This window comes from Polistes dominula, unplaced genomic scaffold (assembly GCF_049000335.1).
Source record: "Polistes dominula isolate Pdom_NZ unplaced genomic scaffold, Pdom_raw_medaka contig_32, whole genome shotgun sequence".
NCBI classification, from domain to species: domain Eukaryota; kingdom Metazoa; phylum Arthropoda; class Insecta; order Hymenoptera; family Vespidae; genus Polistes; species Polistes dominula.
In genome coordinates this window covers 311651-333726 of record NW_028300880.1, presented here as the reverse complement: position 1 = coordinate 333726, position 22076 = coordinate 311651, and the positions used below count along the sequence as shown (strand labels likewise).

Genomic DNA, 22076 nt, shown 5'->3' with positions numbered 1-22076 from the left:
CCTCGTAGAGAATCTCACCATGTTTTTACACACATTTTTTTACACCCATTCTTAATTGGAAATATTTAAATTATCAGTAACAGGTAGTTTCTATAACACCCACCATATAGAGGGAGAGATAAATATTTAATACAAACGTGGGTTACTTTAAAGTCATCGTTTTTTTTTTGTTTTTTTTTGGATACGTAGGTGCAATTAATATTTACCTTGGAACAATCTTTATTAATTACATGCATAGATCGATCAAACTTGTTTCTTATACAATAGATAATATTGACAATATATTATTAGAATTACGTACTCCTACTTCCTAAGACTCAAATGAAATCTAGTGCTAAATACTATTATTATTTATCTGGACTTACCAAAACCGTCCGTCATTTTTTCTATAACATTCAAACGTGCAATGATTTACCGAAATGCATTCGGATGCAAAAGCTGATCGTTCAAACGGAAACACGTTCACCCGTATTTCGGCTTCCCCGAGCTAATAAATAACGGTCTGCCAAGGGCTGTTATAAATAATTAAAATTTCAAATGCAATACACACGAGGATGGGGTATTTGATTTCGCAACACGTCCTGTACCGTCACGTTAATCGGTTTTCATTATTTTTAGATCTATTCCTATTTTCACTATCATTGAATGTTATCGTTAACGCTTCGTTTAAATAGTTTTGCAAAAACAATTTATCTTAATACGTGATACCAATATTTTTGCAAAGTTAATTATATGAAACAATAGAATGACGTAAATTCAATACAATCGTCTTCCCATTACTTTGAACGTTTTAAATTTAATATTAGGAAATATTTCTTTTCCTTCCTCGTCTAATATTTTATCGTAATCTCTGGCTAATAAAACTTCGTATCCGCAACGAGCAGCTGATTTTTGAGAAATCGTCGAAGTAAATGCTGTTGCCGTCACCGAAACATTGTATGCACGACCAATCTGTTCCCTAAATAATTACACAAATAATAATTAGTTTAATTTCAACGATATTTTAGATGTACAAAATTAAATGCTTCCTTCTTACCTTACACTTAGAATATGTGCACCAAGATTTTGACCGCGATAGTAAGGATGAACACTTAAGCCAAAAGCGTACATATATCTGTCCGTATTGTAGTGTTCATAAATCTTCGCTTCTTTGCATATAGATACTACAGGATGGAATATCCTTTTAGCTAAAGTTGATTCCAACTAGACCAAAGAAAATGAATAATTGTACCCTTACGAATGACTTCCAATTTGTATAGATTTTTATTTGTATTATTTACCGGATAGTTATCAACTTTTCTTTCGTCATCTTTAATCTCAACTCCTATTATATTAGCTCCCGCTATTTCCGGTTTACCACCTTTGGGATCTTCGACAAAGGCACCAACCGCTAATCCTTGCTTTAAAACTATTGTCCATACATCACGAAATTCTTGCATAGCTGACGGATCTTCACTTATCTCTGCAAACATTTTCAAGTGTTTAATGTTGTAAAAAAGATAATGTTGATATCTCGTGAAAAAAAAATAAAAAAATTCAGTAGTTTGCGATATCAACTCGGGATAGATATCTTTTTCATACTTGATAGATACGTGAAAGCAATTTGTTTTTACATAAAAGATAACCGTTTGCAAAATTGATAAAATAATAAATAGTCGAGATGCAATACGCCCATCAATAAATTAACATTTCTATGAAATAATCGTATTACTCACTGAGACTGGAACAACAAGGTTCGTCTACGATGAAATACGTGCACATATGATCGAGAAAATCATCGTATCTGTCCTCCGGTATTTCTTGCAAAATTATCTTAACTGGTTTAGATTCATCTCCAACAGTTCGAAATCCATCAATCGTCTTCCAAATTTTAATTGGACCGGGTGTTCTAATCGGCGGCAATTTAATATCATCGAGATCAATACTTCCTTGACTTTTTTTTACAATTCGACTCATCCTTCCGTTTTGTTGTTTTCGAGAAAAACGCTTTCAAAGTTTCGTGTAATAAGAGTAGGATATAGGATGCCGCGTCACTAAAACAGCTATATCTCCAAAAATAAATTGAATTTTGAAAAATCTTCTTGAGGACATATTCTTAAAAGGTTAAGCTTTGAAAATACGAAAAAAAAAAATCGATTTTTTGAAAATTTTAGAGTGGTGTTACCCCTCAAGTAGCGACTCAACGTGTTGATAGGACGTATAGTATACCTTATTATAGGTCAAGTGGTTAAAGACAGTCCCCTCTTGGCAAACGATAAATTGAAGAAAATTGCACTTAGTCGATGTGTTTTATTTATTCAGGTTTAGTACCAAGTGTTATTATATTTTTCTTACTTATGTTCAATTCGATGAAGTAACAAACCGATCAACTAAAAACCGATTGTGTAACGAAGCAGAAGTTATTAACATCGTCCAATTACACAGATTAAGATTCGCAAGTCACGTGGCGCATATGAATTGTGTAAAATACTTCAGCGAAAAAAAAACCACTGATAAGACCAAAACGTAGGTAGAAAGATATTAAGAGAAGTTTTTAAGAAATTGGATACGAAGATCGTGAATCGAGGGGTCGCGGCCACGGACGGAAAAAAATGGCGGATTTGATATTGGAGATAATAAACTTTGGAATTGCTAATGTCAGCTAACAATAATAATATTAATTTGCTAACGATCACTTTGTATATCTTGAATTTTTCGTTAAAATATTGAATTTGAAGTGCACAATTAATTGGCAAATAGTTGATTTATACTCACTTTTCAAAATGAATAATCAAATGTATTTAAAATCGTGGAAAATGTAGTTAGAAAACTGAACTTAGGTGAATTGGCAATAGTAAGCTTGCGACTTGTCAGTGATCTATGATAAAATGCAAGTAAGAAGATCTCGAGAGAGTGGGGTAATTTAAACTCATTCATACTTTACGTAATATAACTGTCTATAGTTTACGTAAATAAGAAAGAATAAGAACAATACTAATGGGAGGTTCTCGTATTGTAAATTACTTGTAATTTTTCTAATTAATTAATTACTTATTATTTATCAATTAATTGTAAGTATGTCCGTAGTCGTATCATCGAGAACATTCCTATCAATTCTGACAGTGCAATTCTGCTTGGAGATAGATAACGCCTATACCTCGTTAAAACTGCATATTGCATAATCTTAACATGATAGTAGTAATATTTATCACTTGTAACATTTAAAGTAACATCAAATTATTGTCTTATCACTCGTGCACGACAATAATGATGACAAATATACCTTTCTATGGCAATTAAATGACACACAAACTATTTCCTGTATACTAAATAACCAATTTTTATTTCTTTTTTTGTTTTATTTTGTTACATACACGTATTAATAAAGACAAACATTTTATATATACAAGATTTACAATTAATCAAAATAATATATCAAAAATAATATTCATCATATTTTAATTTATTTTATTTTATTTCGTAAAGTCAGTATTGAAATCATAATTGTCCGACGACGATAGATTAAATCCTTCCAATTGATCAGCTAGGACAGAAGTTGCTTTCTCTGAAATCGTATAATTAATTAAATCAATTTAGAATAGACTTATAAATGCATTTTCTGTAACAAGGATTTATAATAATATACCTCTTCGGGCTTTATCTTTCTTTTCTTTTTTAACTTGAAGTTTCTGTAATTTGTTTAATTTTTGATTGCCTTCCAATTCCATCAGAGGATCCGTTTTCTTTTTCTGCTCTTTTTTATTCACTTTAGGTTTAGCTTCGAGTTTCTTCTTTAATTTATTTTGTATTTTAAATTCCTATAGATAACAAATTGAAATACATTTTGTTATATATTATTGAAACATTAAATGAAACACATGTGTTTTTACCTTATCTTTTTCGATTTCTACTTCCATAAGTGATGTTACGGGTCCTGTACTGTCAAATAATACTGGTTCTGCTGTAATATCTTTATTTGCTGCTTCAACATTATCTAACATCATCCTTTCTTCAGCAGCAAAACTTTCAATATCAAATTCTTTAGCCATTTGGCTAACAATTTCTGCAGATACATGGCACAGAGGTTCTTCAGGTGGTTCTGTATAATACCTAAAGTACAATATTGAGAATTTTAATAGAGGAAACTTAAGAGACATGTAAATATAGAAGGTTTACCTTATTTTTCCAGAGTTCCAATCTTCTAAAACACAACGTGCAGCAGTCAATTGATTAGGAACACCACCTCTCTTAAATTTTCCCATTCTTGTTGCTCTTAAAGCAAAAAATTCGTCAGGTGAATTATATTCTGGTACATCATACAAATCCATAACTTGTTGTTTAGAAAGTCTTCGTAAAATTGCAGTAGCTGGTGTGTATGGATCTTGAAGAGCTTGAATTCTAACTGCATTTTTAAGAGCTATGGATGTATCATCATCCTTTGATGATTGTTGAGTAGCAAAAACAATACCAGGCGAATCCAATAATTTGATTTTAGAATCCAATTGTACCACTTGCATTGATTTTGTGACACCTACGAGTAAAAAACAAAATAAAGAATCTTTCTACGGATAGAAATAATTGATGTTGCATTTAAATAAACATTCAGGGTACACACCAGGTACACTTCCAACATTGCATGCCCTGCTTCGTTTTAGAGAATTGATAACACTTGATTTTCCTACGTTAGGAAGTCCAGCAACACCCACTCGAATGCTTGTCTTAACATTGCCACTATTTCTACAATAATTAGCTAGTAATGATAACAATAATTCGGCACCAAAGCATGTTCCACTTTGAATCATAGTTTCTGTCTTCTTTCCCAACTTTCTTCTGCCTAATTTTTTCGATTGATCTTGAGTCGAAGATTTAAATGCAACTGTTGGTAAACTTCCACGCAAATACTTCAACCATTTGTCTAAATTTTCTCGTGGTACTAAATCTGCTTTGTTCAACACTAAAACTAATCGCTTATTTCCCTTAGCTGATTGGACCGCTTCTTCTAGCTAAATACAATTTATTTATTCATCGTATTAAATAATTGTTATTGTCAATTGTTATTTAACAATGATGATTACAAGTATTACAATATTTTCTTATTTACCTGTTTGCATCTAGTGCCTAACGGATCGCGTGCATCAACAACTTCTAAGATAACATCAGCTGCATCTAAAACTTTCTTAAATTCTTTGTAATAAGCCTTTAATGAATTTTCTTTTTCTGCGACAGCATCCTTAATTAGTTGACTTTTATTGTCATCTATTTCCATGGCTTCATGTTCTTCAACTTTTTTCTGTGCATCTTTAACTAATCCTTGCAGACCATTTTCGGCAAGTTCGGTACGCTTTTTTTGTTTAGCAGCTTCCCTCCGTTTCTGTTTCTCCTCTTCATTTTGTTTTTTCATGGCTTCTACTTCCTTGAGAATATCTTCTTTAAATGGACACTGATTTGGAATTTCGATTACCTTGGGTTTTCCTATTTAAATAAAAGGATTCATTGAAATGATTTTTATCATTTAATTTCATAATTAGAACATTGCAAAGTACCTTTCTGTTTCTTCTTGGCTTCTTTCCTCATCTTTCGATTGTGTTCTCGGACTTTCTTTTCTATTTTATACCTTTTTCTCGCAGGTATGCGTTTGCTTGGTTTTTCTGTTAACAAGAAAATTGCATTAAATGGAAAGAAATTTCAAAATAATTACAAGTTCCTTCAAGAATTCATATAGGAGCAGCCTAACCTATACATTTTTTTTTATTATTTTAATGAATGTGCAACTTACTTAAACAAAATTTGGCCATTTTTTATAATTATTTAATGTTTCTAGAATTTAAATAAATGTTAAATTGCTTATTTATATTATTTTTTATCGGAATATCTGAGAATGTCCACGTGCTAAGTTCTCGATCCAAAGGAGAACGCTAAGCGTCAGCAGGTTCGGTAACTTAGCAGCGAAAAAAATTCCTATGCGTTAGTCTTGACTGTATTGGTCATTTTGAATCATTAAAAACGGCTGTTGTTTCTTATATATTTTCTCTTATTCGTGTGCGTATAAAACACAATAAAAAAACATACAACAATAATCGTGCGAGAAATTTCATTGCAATTTCATTGCAGTGTCTTTCTTTTTTTTTTTTTTTTTGTAAACTTTCTGAACGCAGACTGTTGGAAAACGTCGTGGATTATTGCAAATTAATGAAAAATAAGATAATGGTAGAATTAAAAGTTTCCTTTATTTATTACTATGTATGAGTTTGTTCTGCTAATCGTTCCAGTTTCGTATTACATGAAAAATTCATTAAGAATACTTTCACACACACACACGCACACACACATCGTTCTGATCTGTCCTAGAGTAAAATAAACAATTGAAACGGTGAAAGGCATTGTCAGACTCATATGAGAATTCTCACACTTTCATTGGAATTTATAAAAAGTGTTAAAAAAATTCCCCGTTAAACATACGTAAACATACACACACACACACACACATTTGTAGATGCGTGACACAAACATAATATAACACATACGCGAAAACGTTGTTGGGAGAGATGAGAACAGAAAATTCTCACAAATTGTGTTTCCCATGTGAAGCATCATACTTTCGTTTTTGCTATCAAATTTCTCCATGCTTATTAATAATCTTTAATATCTTGTTTAATCATTTACAAAAGAATGACAGTATAGGGAAATCATGAGAGATCGATTAGAAAATATTGGACATTTTTAGAAACAAATGAAAAAGTATTCCATGATGTAGCGTATGTTGATTACATCTTTAGAGTCCTCCTATTGGCTTATTTTTTAATTCAAATCTCAGGTAATAAATGGCAGAGAAAAAAAAGAAAACATCGGTTGCATAAATAGGAAAATGCAACGGTGACATGTGCATCGAATGCAAAGCGTTGTCATTGGCTAGAGACTTATAACTAGGAATAGTTATTTATATAGTCAGCAGATGTCGTTTTCATTGTGAAGCTTCATTCATATCCGTAATGGCCGCCTTATAGCGTTGTTCGGTTTGGTGCGTTCTCTTCGCGCGCGCGACGGAGAGAGCGCGAGAAAAGGGCAAGGAGAGGGAGTAAAAGCATAGAGTGAGAGAGAGGGAGAGCGTGAAAAGAAACTCCGGACGTGCTGTCGTGAAAATTCAGTAAGCGCCGATCAACGTCGCGTGCTGTGAAAGTGTTTGCTTGTCTTCAAGTAAAAAAAACCTTCCTCCTCGTTTTCTTTTAACCAACGGGGGTAATACAAGAAAGTACCGTGTTACTTTGGTAATACCGTTCCAATTCTTCCAGTATAGTTAGGAGTAGTTTAACGAATAGCATCAACGAGATTCTCCTTCTTTTATAAGGTGGACCTAGTGCTTGCTTCCTCAGATCTGTGTATGATGTTTCTGTGAGAGAGAGAGAGAGAGAGAGAGAAAGAGTTAGTGTGTGCGCGAGCGAGCGCATATGTGCCTATGCGTTTGCCCTTATTGGTGGTGGTGGTGAGTAGTGTGTTTCTCTCGTTTGTACGATCACTTGACGAGGGGGTGTTGGAGGAAGAGGAAGAAGAAGACGACGACGACGACGACGACGACGAAGACGCGCGTTGTCACGTTTCACGTGGACAAGCGTCCTTCGTTATTGTATTACAAGAAAACAGACGGTGATAGGTGAAATTGTATGAGACGCCGCTTGTTCGTCACCTTAGTTTTATCTCTTCGAGACGATCAAGAACGAGAAAGAGAGAGAGAGAGGGAGAGAGAGAGAGAGGGAAGGAAGGGAAGGGAAAGAAAAAGAGGGCAGACTGCGCTAGACAGAAGGAGGAGGAGGAGGAGGAGGAGGAGGTATCACGGTGTTCGTAAACAGAAAAGTGACAGTCCATCAGTTGGACGTAGAAAATTGAAGAAATAAGAAGAGAGACTTAGTTGAACGTTGTCGAGAGGAAGGAAACCCGTTGACGACGTTCGACGCTCACGCCTCCTCGCTAGGAATTCTCCACCGTGGTTCAAGGTCTTCTAAAATCATCCAAGTACGTGCAGAGAGAGAGAGAGAGTTAGTCGGTCTGCCTGCCAAGGCTCCTCGAAAGAACACGACAGAGGTTTACTCTTTCTCACGAGAAAAACAACTTATTGTTAGTTGGATTCTGATTTTGTTTCTTGATTCTGGTGGTGCTTGAGAGATTTGGTGCAGGACAGTGCGCGCGCGACGTTGACATTAATAACAACGTTGACGTTGACAGTGACGTCGTTGACAGTGACGTGCTGCTAACGTTGACGTTTTATACCTCCTTTCTCCGTTAAGAAAAATAATCCTCGATCTAACGTACTTTCAAAGCTGTGCAAAAGAATATAAGAGGAACAGGTGTGTAAAACGTTGTCCAAGTTTTTATTATCGACAATTTCATTTTTTTTTTATTATGTTGTTGTTGTTGTTGCTTATATAAAAGACGAACAAATTATCTTGAGCTCGTCGCAAAAAAATAAATAAGATATCCATCATCCTTGATCGTTTAAGTATTTATTATTTTTCACGATACTCGGTGCAGTACATTGTGTCTTCGTTCGCTGATTCGAGTATTGTTTTTTTAACTGTTGTGTTATCATCGAATAACACAACAAATTGTTTAAATAAAAGTCAGCGAGTATATTTGGTCGTAAAGTCAATTGCATGAAATAAGCAGTCCAAAGTAATTGTATACGGGCGCGAGTCGTAAAAACCTGATCGTCTGACGTTAAGTTAAAAATAAAGAAGAAAAAGAAGAAAAAGAAGAAGAAGAAAACGTGACTCGAGCCACCTTCGTAATTACCGGCACGTGGAACGAATTTTGTGTACTTCGTTTCGATAAGAATCGCGACACGTTGCGTTTTTGCCGGCTTATTTGCAACCACGTGCGTTCAGCTGATCAATAAAAAACAAAAAAATAAAAAGGAATACTTGACGCGCCTCTTGCTTGATCTGAATAGATTAAAATATATCGAAGATTAAATATACAAATAATTACCATTTAAGAGATCGAACGCGTTTAACATTCAATGGAAATTAATTGATCATATTTCAATTATTATTATTATTAACGATAATTATTCAATTTGTCGATAAGAATAAAGGAGAAATAAATAGATGCTTTTTAACCGTATTCAATTAAGATTAGAATGCGCCGAAGGTAGTTCGTTTACGTAACTAATCAGATAATCGGTTTACCGGTAACGATCGTAGTTATTCGTTCGTCGATCAATTCGATAATTTGTTGATGCGATAAAAATACACCTTTAAGAACATATATTCCGATAAAATAGTGTAGTAATATGCGGTTGCATTCCGAATGTTGTTTAACTCGTAGACGTTGATGTCATAGGTACGAGAGGATCGAGAGAATTTTGGAAATTCATCCAGAATAAGAAGAAGAAGAAGAAGAAGAAGAAGAAGAAGAAGAAGAAGAATTATGTGTGCCAATCGATGAAACAGAGTCTTCCTTTCTGATTGTTTCGAGTAATTCCACTGCCAAAAAGGGAGACTTTAGAAGTTTCGAGATAGAGAAAGAAAAATACAACAAGAAAAAATAGAGTTAGATAGACAAGGAGAAAGATGCCAAGCTGTTAGATTAGTTTAAGAGAGCCCACATAACTTGGAAGTCTTCCCGAAGAAACATTGTTGCTGTGATTCCAATCTAAGAAGAATAAATCTCCCCTAGTTCGTCATTAAGATCAACATCGAGGAGTATCGTCTTGTACATGGCAATGCGGTGCCATCATCGTCGAACCTTATCGCGCAGTTATTCATCGTGTTACTTAGAGTGGAATTTACAAGAATAACAGCTAGGATGTTCGGGAAGGTGCCAGTCGGTATAAATTCAAACGTAGGCCCTGGACCACCAGCACCAGCACCTAATCAAAATCCCACGAGCAAGGTGTCGTACGGTACGAGGCCAACGACTGGGACAACAACGTGCCTTTCGTGTTACGAAGTAGTACCAGCTGTTCTTCAGTCGAGTGCTTCCGATGATAAAGCAAAGTCTTGGTGTCCGGTGCTATCCGAGTCATCGTCAACTTGTAATCCTACGCAAGATCGTTCCTTCCCCTTGTCCACTTCGTCATCCGTTTCGGAGATCAACGGAGTGACGAGAAACGAACAACAACAACAACAAGCTTCCTTTTCGACAAACAGAAATCTACAACTCGCAAATAAATCCTCGTCTTCCATTAAAGATTCCACGAGGATTCACAGATGTTATTCCAATCCAAATTGTCCTGGACTAGCGAGTACAACAACGAAAACGTCTATCGGTAGTATTTCGCCAAGATCCCAGAGAATTACAATCAACTCTGTCTCTTCCAATCTCGAACCGAAACTTACGAGAAAACATTCGGTCGGTAGTCGAGAGTCCAAATCTAACTTTCGAGATTTTGGTCAATCGAGAAACAACGATGATAGTTGTCACAATGTCGAGGAAGTTCCAAACGTCGTTGAGGAATACATGGATCCTTCAACGATCCTGACGGGCACAACTTCGACCGTTCATCAAACTCGAGCTATGCAAAAATCAAGCTGCTCGAGGTCCAACTCAACACCATCAACAACAACAACAACAACAACCTGCGATAATCCTTGTTGCTTCGAAAAAAGTGATTCTATCTCGGCCAAGGATCATTATCATCATTATCAACAACAACACCACCACCACCACCACCATCATCACCATCATCATCGCAACAATCTTGCCCGAACACCGGCCGAACTTTTGCAACAAAATTGCATCGATTTCGTCATCCAAGATTTACCAACTGAATTACAATCGTCTCCTAGAAGTTACAAGGATCGTGAAAAAACTCGGGACACTTGGAGACCAACCGAGATGGAAGGAAATTTGTGCGGATTGAATTCTTCTTGCTCTTCTTCCGGTGACAACAGCAACTTCCAAGATGGTAGCACGTCCAAGAGAAGAACCGGTGCATCCTGTCAAGCCCTAAGGCACGCCGTTGCTTCCTTGAATCGTCTCGATGACTTTTATATGGAGAAAATTGGCGCTGGTTTCTTTTCCGAGGTGTACAAGGTACAAAGATTCTACTTTAGATAGGATTACTTTTATCGTTTACGTTTGATTAATTTATCATCAATCAATTATTTCCATTAGATAATCTAATTGTTTGAGGGTCAAAGTCGACATTTTATTTGTATTTGTGTTATCATCATCATTGTTACATATGCACATGGTGGTTTTATCAAAGAAATTGACTATTCAAATATTTCTTTTATTTGGGTTTTCTTATCGAATCGATTATTATTATATCGTGCGTGCAAAGAAATCCGTAGAAACTTGCGAATACAATTTCGCATCGAAGGAACGTTATCTTTTGCAGATTAGTATCGGTTCAGATTAGATACGGTTGCGAGTCGAGAAACGAGCACGTACAACAACACAACGAAGAACCAGCTTAGAACTCTCTCCCTCTCTCTCTTTTTCTTGACTTCGTCAAATCGTGTTTCTTCTTCTTCTTCTTCTTCTTCTTCTTCCTCTTCTTCGAGATGTAATCGGATCTTGATATTTTTCCTGTCTTGCCGGAAACTTCTATTTTCGAGAAACTCAAATCATCAATGTTTGAAGCCAAGTCTTGTTTTTTTCCTCATGTTTGAACATTAAATCAAAGTATCTTTTCCTTACGCGAATTCATTTTAAATGATAATCATTAGATTATTATCTTTTCATCACTCATAAAACGTAAAACGTGTACGAGTTTCGTGTTCAGTTTCGTGAATTATTTCTCGTGGTTGTTTAAATTCTTATTAGATCTTCTATTGGATAACAAAAAGGAAGGAATAGGATGTTTCGTGATTATTTTTATCGTTATATAAAAATGAGTTTGTAAATAGAAAAAAAAAAGAACGGAAATCATTTAGGAATCATCATCATCATCATCATCATCATCATCATCGTTATTTTACGTCTGACTTCCTACTCATAAGTTTTATATTCTTTATAAAATCCTTCCAAACATTTCCAATACAAATTTCTGCGGGGAAAAATAGAATCATATTATAGTTAGATAGCAAAAATCTTCCGCATGTTAAACGAATGAGTTTTAGAAAGCGCCTTTAGTCGTTTAGAACACGTGACGAATGTTATTATTTGACGTATGGCAGCTTGGATGCTACAATTTAACCAACAGATGCGTTCCAAAGAAAGAAAGAAATAAAGAAAGAGAGAGAGAGAGAGAGAGAATATCTGGTAGTTAGAAATGCGTTAGAGACCAAGTACCAAGTTAATTGAAAGAAAAAAAAAAATAAATGAAAATTGGTTCCCTCTTTTATTTTTTCAATTTTTCAATTAGAAAGTGTTGTATTACCGATGATCTACGGGAAATCGATGTAGAATGAAAGTAATCGATCAATTTGTTTGATCACATCACGTCCGATATGATTTAGATTTTTTATACAAAAAAATAGTACACAATTCCAACTTTTTATTATGTTAATTCATAGTTTAATCGTGTATGAATAAAAAAAGAGAAAAAAGAGAAAAAAAGAAAGAAAGGAAACATGGATGGTAGGGTCAGACTTGCTAGCCAGAGGTCAGACATTCTTGGCACTCATAGTAAGAGAGGATGGTACTATGAGTTTGTTGCCAAGATTTTGGACCGAACTGCTGTTCTAGCAGTTTTCCCTCACTGACATGAGAATTATTCAACGATGACGATCATCTCGAAAAGTAAGAGAAAGATAGAAAGAGAGTGAGTGGTTTCTCGTTGGCAACACAAATGATTCCTCTCTCCCTCCCTCCCTCCACCCATCCAACCAACGTTTCTCTCTTCGACTTCGTTAAAAGACGTTATCATCGTGATGATCTTCTCAGGCGAAGGTCGTCAAATTAATTATCTTGCAGTGTATTAATCGAGGTCAAGGACTTTAAAGATTCATCGAGATATTTCTTTGGAAAGTAAATCAAAAATCTGCGATAACATTGCATTTGTTGTTGTTTGCATCGATGCATAAGATATGATTCAAAACGTTTAAAAATACGTGGGAGATTTTTGAGTCGAATCGAGAAACGGTGTATAATTTCATTGGATAGAAGCATCATCATCATCATCATCATCATCATCAGCAGCAGCAGCAGCAGCAGCAGAGTTTTCGTCTCAAGTATTACGAAATTCCCTCGATTTTGGACGGTATTCAAAAAGTGACTCATTGTTTTTGTCAATCGTTGACACCACGTTAATTCACGACTTCCTTTCCATTTGTTTTTTCTTCTATTTTCTTATCATAAAACAATCTTTTAATAATAACTATAAAAAAGAAAAAAAAGGAAAAAGAAGAAGAAAAATAAATTATTAATTGTTTCGTTTGATATTGAACATCGATAAATGTGAGAAGGTGGGGAAAGTGGCGCTTAAAGGATTGGATAAAAAGACGACCTTGCCTTGTGTGACACAAGAGTTAGCAGCAGCAGTGCACCAGCTATTTCCTTTTCTTCTTCCTCCTCCTTCTACTCCTCCTCCTACTCTTTTTATTCTTTTTGTTGGGGAGGTATGGCGAAGGAGTTAGCAAGCGTATAAAAGAATGTTGTATGTGTGTGTTGGTTGCGGAGGAGGAGGAAGAGACGAGAAAGCCGGTCACGGCGAGTTGGCCATGGAGTACGAACACTCTCTAATGAGACCCTCTTACGGACCCCGCGGTCGTTCACTCTTTTTCGATCCTCCCTACTTCCCATTTCAACCCCACCATCATCATCATCCCTTCTCTCCTCTATATCTACATTCTCTTACTTGATTCATTATAATCGAGTTGACGAACCCTAACAGATGATGATGTTGATGATGATGATGATGATGATGATGATATTCCTCTTTCTCTCTCTTATTATTCCATGAGAAATTGTACGATGATTGCAAACAGATCAAACTTATCGATCTTTTAAGTAATTTGCATTAATTTACATACACGCGTTTATACATACATACATACATGCATGTAAAATTCTTCTTAGGGTATTTAATTAGACCGATAGCGAGATCATGTAAAACGAGACTATTTACTAATTAACCAAGCAAATATACTTCCACCTTTGTTTCTACAAACACTTTGAGCTAAATAATTCGATCTAAAAGGATAACTGATAAAGTTTAGTCGAATATTTTTTTCTTTACCAACTCGTCAGGGTTTTATTTAACAAACGTTTTCTTTTTTTTATTCTGTTCTTTTGGCAAGTTTTAGATATTAGCTTTAGATATTTAGTAAAAAATTTATGGTCTTTTTGGGTTGTTATATTTATTTTCTTTCGTAAAATCAGTCGTGTTATAATTCTCAGTTGATGTGTCCTTTAGTTCATTTGATTGCAGCAATGAAACACTGTCGTAAAACGTAATATCACGAGTCTAAAAGAGAAATAATGGTACAATTAACAGTCCCCGAGGTCTTATCGTTAAAATCTCAAGGTAAAGAATTAAAAAAAAAAAAAAAAAAAAAATATCAGTGATTTTTTGAAGGTAGAGAAAGGATCAAAAAAAAAAAGAAGAAAACAAAGTTGGTCCGATTTCAAAGCCATTTTTGGTGTTCATTGAGGTCGCCATAAGTTCTCTCGTGAGACGTTTATATGTTTCGTCGTGTATATGTTGACGACGACTTCGTCGGCCAGATGTTGTGTCGGAGGTTTCATTAATAAGTTTCTCTTTCGTGAGAATCACTTCGGCGTTCTTTCACTGCGTTCCACACTTCGAGCTGTGAAAATACGACGCAAGATTTGTATCAAGAGTAGTACAAGGCGGACGAGGACGACTATGATGATGATGATGATAATGATGATGATGATGATGATGATGACGACCAAGACCAAGACGAAAATGATGATGAAGAAGAAGGAAACGAATCCTCTTATTGCGATGTCATCCTCGAGAACTCGCGTAATCGCACCTCGTTTTCCATTCGCGAATGGTCTTTTTCTTTTCAAGGGAACAATTTATGAAAATCACCTGGTCATGGGGAGGGGGAGAGGATTGTCTTTTATGTAAATTAGAAATTACCTTAACAATGTCTAGTTTCTAAAGAAATGATTCAATTAGTCTGAAACCCAAGCAATTAACTAAATTATCAATTGGAAACGTTCGATACTTCATTGGAAATTCATTTTTTTTCTGACGTTAGTTCGTTTTAATTTTATTTTTCAGGTTACACATAAGGTAACTGGTCAAGTGATGGTCCTAAAGATGAACCAGCTGCCTGCTAACAGGCCAAACATGTTAAAAGAGGTTCAACTTATGAACAAGCTCAGCCATTCGAACATACTCAGGTAAGATCGTGTTTTTTTTTTGCTCGAATCCGGTTCACTTTTCAAACCGACAGTGAAAGAACCTTGTGTAGGATTAATATTCGTAATGTTATTAATAATTAGAGGTAGATTTAAAAGATTGAAAAAAAGAGCTAGGTTTAGTAGCTGTTGTAATAACACTCGAAGTTATGACATAACGGGTGTCCCGCGCGATGTTGCTAGATGAAGAAGAAGAAGAAGGAGAAGAAGAAGAAGAAGAAGAAGAAAATGAAGATGAGGAGATTGAGGGGTGAAAAGGGGGAAGGAAAACGTGCGCATTCACCGGCGACAACGCATTCCGTCGTTATAAACGGCTTGGCCCACTTTCGAATGTGTTTATTCCCCTTTGCCTCTAGCGGATCTTATTTCTGGCATTTCTCTCCTTGAAGGCTACGAAAAGTGCGAGTCTTTGGAGATATCGGTTTCATTGGCCCAGAACGAAATGCGATTAACTTTTCCTTCATCGTTTAATTATATTCAAAAAAAAAAAAAAAAAAAAAAAGAGGAAGGAACAGGATTTCACATCCTGGAAGAAACGTTGACAATCACAAATTATTAAATTAATTCGTGATATTGCAAAGCCAATTTTATAATACGCGAAACGAATGATTTAATCCACGACAAATCGGTTTTTTTTTTTCATAGTTGTTTGAAAGATAAGATAAGATCTTATCTTCTTTAACAAAGTGTTCTATCTCGTTTTGTAAGATAAAAATCTTTAGCAAATTTTTGCACATTGACGTGTGTTTTCAACAATGACATTTTATTATTTTATTTATTAAAATAATATACACACAAATAATTTTGTATGCGTTTCGATTCTCGGTTCAGCGATTGCTAAGTGACATTTAGAAATTATTTTTAATGTCTTACAAACCTTTTTTTTTACGAGTTATAAATTTTTTATTAGATTCATGAAGTAGTTAAATCTAGAAAACAAAAATACTAGTTTAGGATTCGTACGTTTTACATATTTTGAAAGGTAAACGAATTGGTCGGCACTTGGAAAGGTGTTCTGATCATTCAACATACGACATTCTTGTAATATGAAACGATAACGTAATGATTGCTAAGCTGCCAACATAAATTTTCAACTTTGCCCTTTTTTTCTAACGACTTTATTAATATCAAACAATATTAAAACTTATCACTTATCACAAGTTTTCGATAACGTAACGTAATGAGTTTTTGGTTAAAACCCTAAAATGAATGACTTTTCTTTTCTGTTAATTTCGCGAAAATGAGAGAGAAATAAAATTTCGTTGAAAAAAGAAAGAAAGAAAGAAAAAAAAAGAAAAAATTTGAAAGTCGTAATCGTGCGAAATGAAAGCTACTGAATAATAATGAATACATATTTATCCTCTTTTACCTGCCGCGGAATGCAATTCGCTCTAGTACACCTCCGTGCAAGGTAGTTTCTCCTTCCCACTTTTACCAAACCTCTCGTCGACGAAAAAAAAAAAAAGAGAAGAGAGAAGAGAAGAGAAGAGAAGAGAAGAGAAGAGAAACCATATAAGAAAAATAAAATACCTATTATTGATTTATTCCAACTATCATAGATCATTCGTTTGTTCTTCATAGATGAGTAATCCGATTGAGACTCGCAATCAATAATCGAGAGGCTATCGTCCTTTTACTGTCATTGAACGACTTAACAGAGTTACGTATTTTATAAGGAAATATGACTAACGCGTCGAACGACCTTTTTTTTCACAAACTCAATAAACCACGTACACGTGTGTGTGCGTGTGTGAGTGAATTTCAAAAGAGACACGTACGAACGATTCATCTCAGTGATGAAAACCTTGAATTCGCTCGTTGGTTAGCATTTTAATCAGCTTAGAACAAAGATAACTAAAAGTGTTTAAGTATTTTATAAATCATTTCAAAGCCCTTTAGTATCATTCATAAAATATAATTAATTATATTTATTATCTAAAAAAAAGAAGAAGAAAAATTATATGTCTATTAGAAGCAAACGATACGTCAAACGTTCTCAAATAGAAAGACAATAAATATGAATCATGCGTTGGAAGGAAGACCTCGAATAATCTTCGAGGTCTAACGTGATTCAACGTAGGAAACGATTAATTTGTTAAACTTGCAAATAACAGGAATATTTATACATTCGAGAAAGATTCCTTCCCGTTTCTGTATAACCAACGAAATTAAAATGCGAATAGATTAGAAATTTCAATACTAAACAGTTCCAGGTTACGCTTATTCCTATCAAGATTTTACACTTACTAGTACTTCTAATGTAGTAGGTGTGTTCCTATCGACTTAAGGAATCTTTTGAAAACGTTGAAAGTAACTTAATTAATCCGATTAACTCTACGTAACTCATTCGAGGAAGAACTGGCTTCGATGCTATAAACTTCGGGTCCTATATCCTAATTATCTGTTTTATCAAATAAATCAAAACAACGGGTTTCTCCTATCTTTTCTCTTATCTTTTTTCTTATCTTTTTTCGTAGAATAAGTTAGTTAAATAAAAAAAAGAAAGTAGTTTGCTATTGCATGAAGTATATTGTATTGTCTTTATTAAAGGTTCATGGGAGTTTGTGTCCACGAGGGTCAACTTCATGCCTTGACGGAATACATAAACGGTGGTAGTCTTGAACAACTGATAATGTCACGGCATACACCGTTGCCCCACCTGATTCGTATGAATCTTGCAAGAGACGTGGCACGTGGTATGGCCTATTTGCACAGTCGTGGCCTCTTTCATCGGGATTTAACTTCAAAGAACGTTCTCATTAAGAAGGATGAGAATACGACTGAGATGACAGCGGTGGTCGGTGATTTTGGATTAGCAGCTAAGATACCAGATCCTAGTTCGGGTTATAGATTGAGCACGGTCGGCAGTCCTTATTGGATGTCACCGGAATGTTTGAAGGGTCAATGGTACGATCACAGATCGGACGTTTTCTCATTTGGTATAGTAGTTTGCGAACTGATCGGTCGCGTTCCTGCTGATCCAGACGTTCTACCACGCTCAGATAACTTTGGCCTCGATTATCTGGCCGTGGCGGAGATCTGCGCGGCTGCCGACCCACCACCTGCCTTCCTTCAGCTAGCCTTCGATTGCTGTACCGTGAGTATCTCTAACTCACAGAGAGAGAGAAAGATTGTATGTTTTAAGTATATAGTATGCGCGTTTGGCACTGTCACGCTTCTTGGCATCTGGATATATTCTTCTACGTAATATACGCTTGCTGTAGATAATAACTCGTGAATAAACTTATCTACATAGGTATTTTTAAGTTTCCCTGATGTAACTACCAGATTATGTCTTTTCTTTTTATATAAATACTTTACGATTTTTGTTTTTTTCTCTTTTTTTTTTTTTTTTTTTTTTTCTTTTAGTACGAACCAAAATCGAGACCAACCTTTCCGGAAATCACGTCCAGTCTCGATAGCATGATCGGCAATTACGAAGAGGAATCTAAAAATAATATTGGTAATAGACAATCGGCCGATCCAACTCTAATGTCCAGCATGGACGAAATCGTACGAGAAGGTCGTACGATGAGACGAAGGACAGCTAGACTTAGAAGTCAATCAGCCGATGCGAGAGGTTGTGATAATGCTACGCCATCGGATAAAGCCAGATGTCATTCGGCGAGAAGAGTAGCTGAATTAGCTAGCAGAAGAGACCCACATTATAGACCGATGACAGCCAATCCATTTCACGCGTTGGGTGGCGTTAAGAAAATTTTGGGAGATTTATTTTCAAGTTGTTTGGAGTTGCCATCGCTCGAGGATGTTAGGCCAAGCGTTACCGATACCGTTGGCAAATTTAAGCCAGCACAAAATGATAGTATCGCCAAAATTCTCGATAGAAAGAAACCTAATTCGGAACCTAGCAGTCCAACGGCAAGAAAGAAATGGGAAAGGAAGGTGGGAAAACAACGGGAAAGCTTAATCATAAAATATGTTATGAAAATTGAATGATATTAAGATGTTCTTTTCGCAGGTGGCTACTAAAGTCGGCGCGGCTAGTCTTTTCGCTCATCCCCTTTTCCGAGATGGTTGGGAACCAAGAAGAAGAGGTAGCTGCGAGTCGGGTTTCTGGAGTTGCGTTGGAGAAGATCTCAGTCCTGAACCACCTAATCGTCGACACACATCAACCCTTAGCAGTTCAGCAGCTAGTAGTTTATTCTTATTGGACGATCATAGAACCAGTTCTATTTACACGGATTCGTCCGAGGACATAGCAAGTCTCGGTGGTGGAGATTCTTCTTGTTGGGAGGATAGACTTAGTGGGATAGGATCTTCTAGTAAAACGATTTCAAAGATAGTCGAATATTTTGAAAGGAAACAGGCAACGGCAGGTAGTTTGAGACTTTGCGATCACGACTCGGTAGTTCCTAGTAGGATGAGTTTGTTGAAAGCAAGTTTGGAGGGTCCAGTTCCATTGTGTAGTATTTCGGCAGCTCAGAGGCTGGTTGTTTGCGAGGGTGCTGTTCGCAGCAAGTTGCCACTTTTCGATAAAAAATGATCCAGTCTGTTAACACGCGAGACATTCGTTACTTAGACTTTTCTTATTTTACCTTCCCACGTGTCAAAGGAAGGCATTTTTCTTCTAACCCGAGAAGCAAGCACGCTCTGTTGCGCATAATAGATGTCGTTGAGAATGTTCAAAAAGATAAATAATATCCAAATAGATATATATATATGTATGTAATTGTATAACTGAATGAAATCTAGCAACCCGACTGTGATGTTTTTGATAATCTACATAGAAAAAAAAATAAAAATAATAAAAATACCGCGAACGTGACCACTGAAGTTTAATTACAAAGAATATTAGAGTACAGATTATTAGCGCAGGGGATCTATTATGCGCAACACGATGCTTGCTTGCATTATTATATGGTATGTCTGTTTTCACTTTCAAATTTATTATAATAAATCACAAGTTAAAATTGCAAATAGTGGCCTAATTTGTTAATATGCTAGAACAACCAAAATTTCGTCCATTGATGCAATAATATTTTCGTAATATTGTCCAATAATTGTTTGTTCATAGTAAACTTTAGACGCACACAATGATCACACTGATCAAACTGGATCAACTATGAATAGAATAGAATGATTAAACAGACGTACCATATATGCACACACACATATATATATATTTTTTTTTTTCGTGCACCGATCATGGGGGAAAAAGAAAACAAAAGGATAAAAACAATATAAAAATGTTTAGTTGAAATAACGAAGATCAGTGCGAAAGGGAGGGAGCATTGTTCAAGCCCTTTACTTTTTTGCAGTGCCTCGCAGTTCCTAGTATATATATATATATATATTATCCATTTCCGTCCTTCCGCACGTGTGTAGAGATCCAGAAAATTTGAATCTTTTTAGGGGAGGGGAAAAAAAGGGCCGATGACTAAAACATGATAGTAAAAAAAAAAAATAAAAAAACCCAGATCGGTGATAATATTGAGCTTCCTAGTTCGCGTATAATTTCATGTGAAGATAAAATTGTGAACAAACAAAAATGGATAAAGAACAAACAAACAAATTTTACAATGTACATATACATTACACATATATATATATACTTGCATAAATTGAAATTACATTTATAGGTAGGACGATCGCGTGTATTTCTTCGAATAAGAATTTCGTTAGGGCCTAAGTTCTTATTAAGTACTTCCACTGAATGAGTCTTAAGTTACAAATGTTTTGTCCTAGATTTGATGAAAAAAATCAACGACCGGTGTTAGACTCATCCGACGTTTTTTTTTTTTCGTGCCCGATCGTTAATAAGAAAGTAGTAAGATAATATTCGTAGATTAATATACTCAGGACGAGATAATTGGAAGATATATATGTATATATATATATATATATATATATATATATATATATATATTGTATTATATTTTGTTGGCGGGAAGATCCGTGTCCTGAATATTTTTGTTGAGAAATGAAAAGTGTTATGAATGAATGTAAGAATGAATGAATGAATGAATGAATTATGGAAGAAAGAGAGGAACAAGTACACAACAACAACAAACAACAACAAGAAAAACATATGAAACTGATCTAGTCAGTGTAATTAAATATGGCGGCCTTATCTTTTTGTACGTCGTAAATGGTTAAATCGAAGAATAAATAAACAAAAAAAATAATAACTTAGGAAGTTAGGAAGATTCGATAGACGTGGGTTGGAGTTTATAGGATGTAAGTGGGTGGTCTTATCATTTTTGTTTTTTTCTTCTTATTTTTTTTTTTGTCTTTTTTCAATATTATTTATAGGAGAATACAAAGAATGAGAGAGAGAGAGAGAGAGAATGAAAGAACAAATGAGAATACACACGTGGGGGTTGGTCATTAGTTCGCGTCCAATTAAATGCGTCCGTGTTAATTAAAATAGTACAGCTGTGAACAAAAAAAATAATTTGCTTTAAAAAAAAAAAAATTAATAAAACGTTCAATCGTTTCGTCGCGCTACTTCTTTATAGAACGAGTCGAACCAAATTTATTCTTTTTTTTTGTTTTCTCTTTTAATTATTATTATTATTTTTTTTTTTTTGTTTAACCTTTTCGCTACGGGCGTATTTTCCGCGGTGCTACTTTTACTGTACGGGCTGCTAATACATACAGCAACATCGAAATTGCACTTTATTTTTAAGTAATTTTGTTGTTGATATTAACGATTTTTAATCAAAAGAAAAAGAAACACTTAAATTTCATGTCCAGTGTGTGGGATATTTGACTTAGTGCTATAACTACATATGTTCGTCGTATGAAAATACGCGGTTTTTTTATGGAGGGCCACTATAGTAGTCCGTAGTAGCGAAAGG

At 35.1% G+C, this 22076-nt stretch overlaps 3 protein-coding genes across 6 annotated transcripts; 1 reads left to right on the top strand and 2 right to left on the bottom strand.

The window, feature by feature from the left end:
• Window positions 1-201: 201 nt before the first annotated feature.
• Window positions 202-2906, bottom strand: LOC107069801 (uncharacterized). Of its 4 annotated transcripts, none has more exons than XM_015327412.2 (5): window positions 2755-2906; window positions 1716-2042; window positions 1281-1462; window positions 1037-1203; window positions 202-958 (listed from the first exon to the last, which is right to left on the bottom strand). In XM_015327412.2, exons 2-5 carry the CDS (start codon window positions 1954-1956, stop codon window positions 757-759), a joined length of 792 nt encoding a protein of 263 aa, XP_015182898.2. In that variant the 5' UTR covers window positions 1957-2042; window positions 2755-2906; the 3' UTR covers window positions 202-756. The 4 variants fall into 4 exon arrangements, with proteins under 4 accessions (XP_015182898.2, XP_015182897.2, XP_089032057.1 ...); XM_015327411.2 differs by having other exon boundaries at window positions 1716-2048; window positions 2755-2900; XM_089175931.1 differs by lacking the exon at window positions 2755-2906 and adding an exon at window positions 2209-2744 and having other exon boundaries at window positions 1716-2048.
• Window positions 2907-3433: 527 nt separating this feature from the next.
• Window positions 3434-5928, bottom strand: Ns1 (Nucleostemin 1). The gene is made up of 8 exons (XM_015327353.2): window positions 5756-5928; window positions 5523-5627; window positions 5081-5451; window positions 4595-4982; window positions 4156-4510; window positions 3870-4089; window positions 3626-3797; window positions 3434-3544 (listed from the first exon to the last, which is right to left on the bottom strand). Exons 1-8 carry the CDS (start codon window positions 5772-5774, stop codon window positions 3453-3455), a joined length of 1722 nt encoding a protein of 573 aa, XP_015182839.1. The 5' UTR covers window positions 5775-5928; the 3' UTR covers window positions 3434-3452.
• A 792-nt stretch (window positions 5929-6720) lies between these two features.
• Window positions 6721-21572, top strand: cdi (serine/threonine kinase). Its single transcript, XM_015327352.2, has 6 exons — window positions 6721-8318; window positions 9313-11007; window positions 15116-15237; window positions 17806-18352; window positions 18625-19158; window positions 19235-21572. Exons 2-6 carry the CDS (start codon window positions 9778-9780, stop codon window positions 19757-19759), a joined length of 2958 nt encoding a protein of 985 aa, XP_015182838.2. The 5' UTR covers window positions 6721-8318; window positions 9313-9777; the 3' UTR covers window positions 19760-21572.
• Window positions 21573-22076: the final 504 nt, after the last annotated feature.

Coding starts and splice junctions, on each gene's coding strand:
- Ns1 (XM_015327353.2), bottom strand. Junction 4,090..4,155: donor TGGAACTCTGGAAAAATAAG/GTAAACCTTCTA, acceptor ATTGTACTTTAG/GTATTATACAGAACCACCTG. Junction 3,545..3,625: donor GAAAGATAAAGCCCGAAGAG/GTATATTATTAT, acceptor ATACGATTTCAG/AGAAAGCAACTTCTGTCCTA.
- cdi (XM_015327352.2), top strand. CDS start 9,778: ATGTTCGGGAAGGTGCCAGTCGGTATAAATTCAAACGTAGGCCCTGGA. Junction 11,008..15,115: donor TCTTTTCCGAGGTGTACAAG/GTACAAAGATTC, acceptor TTTATTTTTCAG/GTTACACATAAGGTAACTGG. Junction 18,353..18,624: donor TAGCCTTCGATTGCTGTACC/GTGAGTATCTCT, acceptor TTTTTCTTTTAG/TACGAACCAAAATCGAGACC.
- LOC107069801 (XM_015327412.2), bottom strand. CDS start 1,956: ATGAGTCGAATTGTAAAAAAAAGTCAAGGAAGTATTGATCTCGATGAT. Junction 1,463..1,715: donor ACCTTGTTGTTCCAGTCTCA/GTGAGTAATACG, acceptor AAATGTTTGCAG/AGATAAGTGAAGATCCGTCA. Junction 959..1,036: donor GCACATATTCTAAGTGTAAG/GTAAGAAGGAAG, acceptor GTAATTATTTAG/GGAACAGATTGGTCGTGCAT.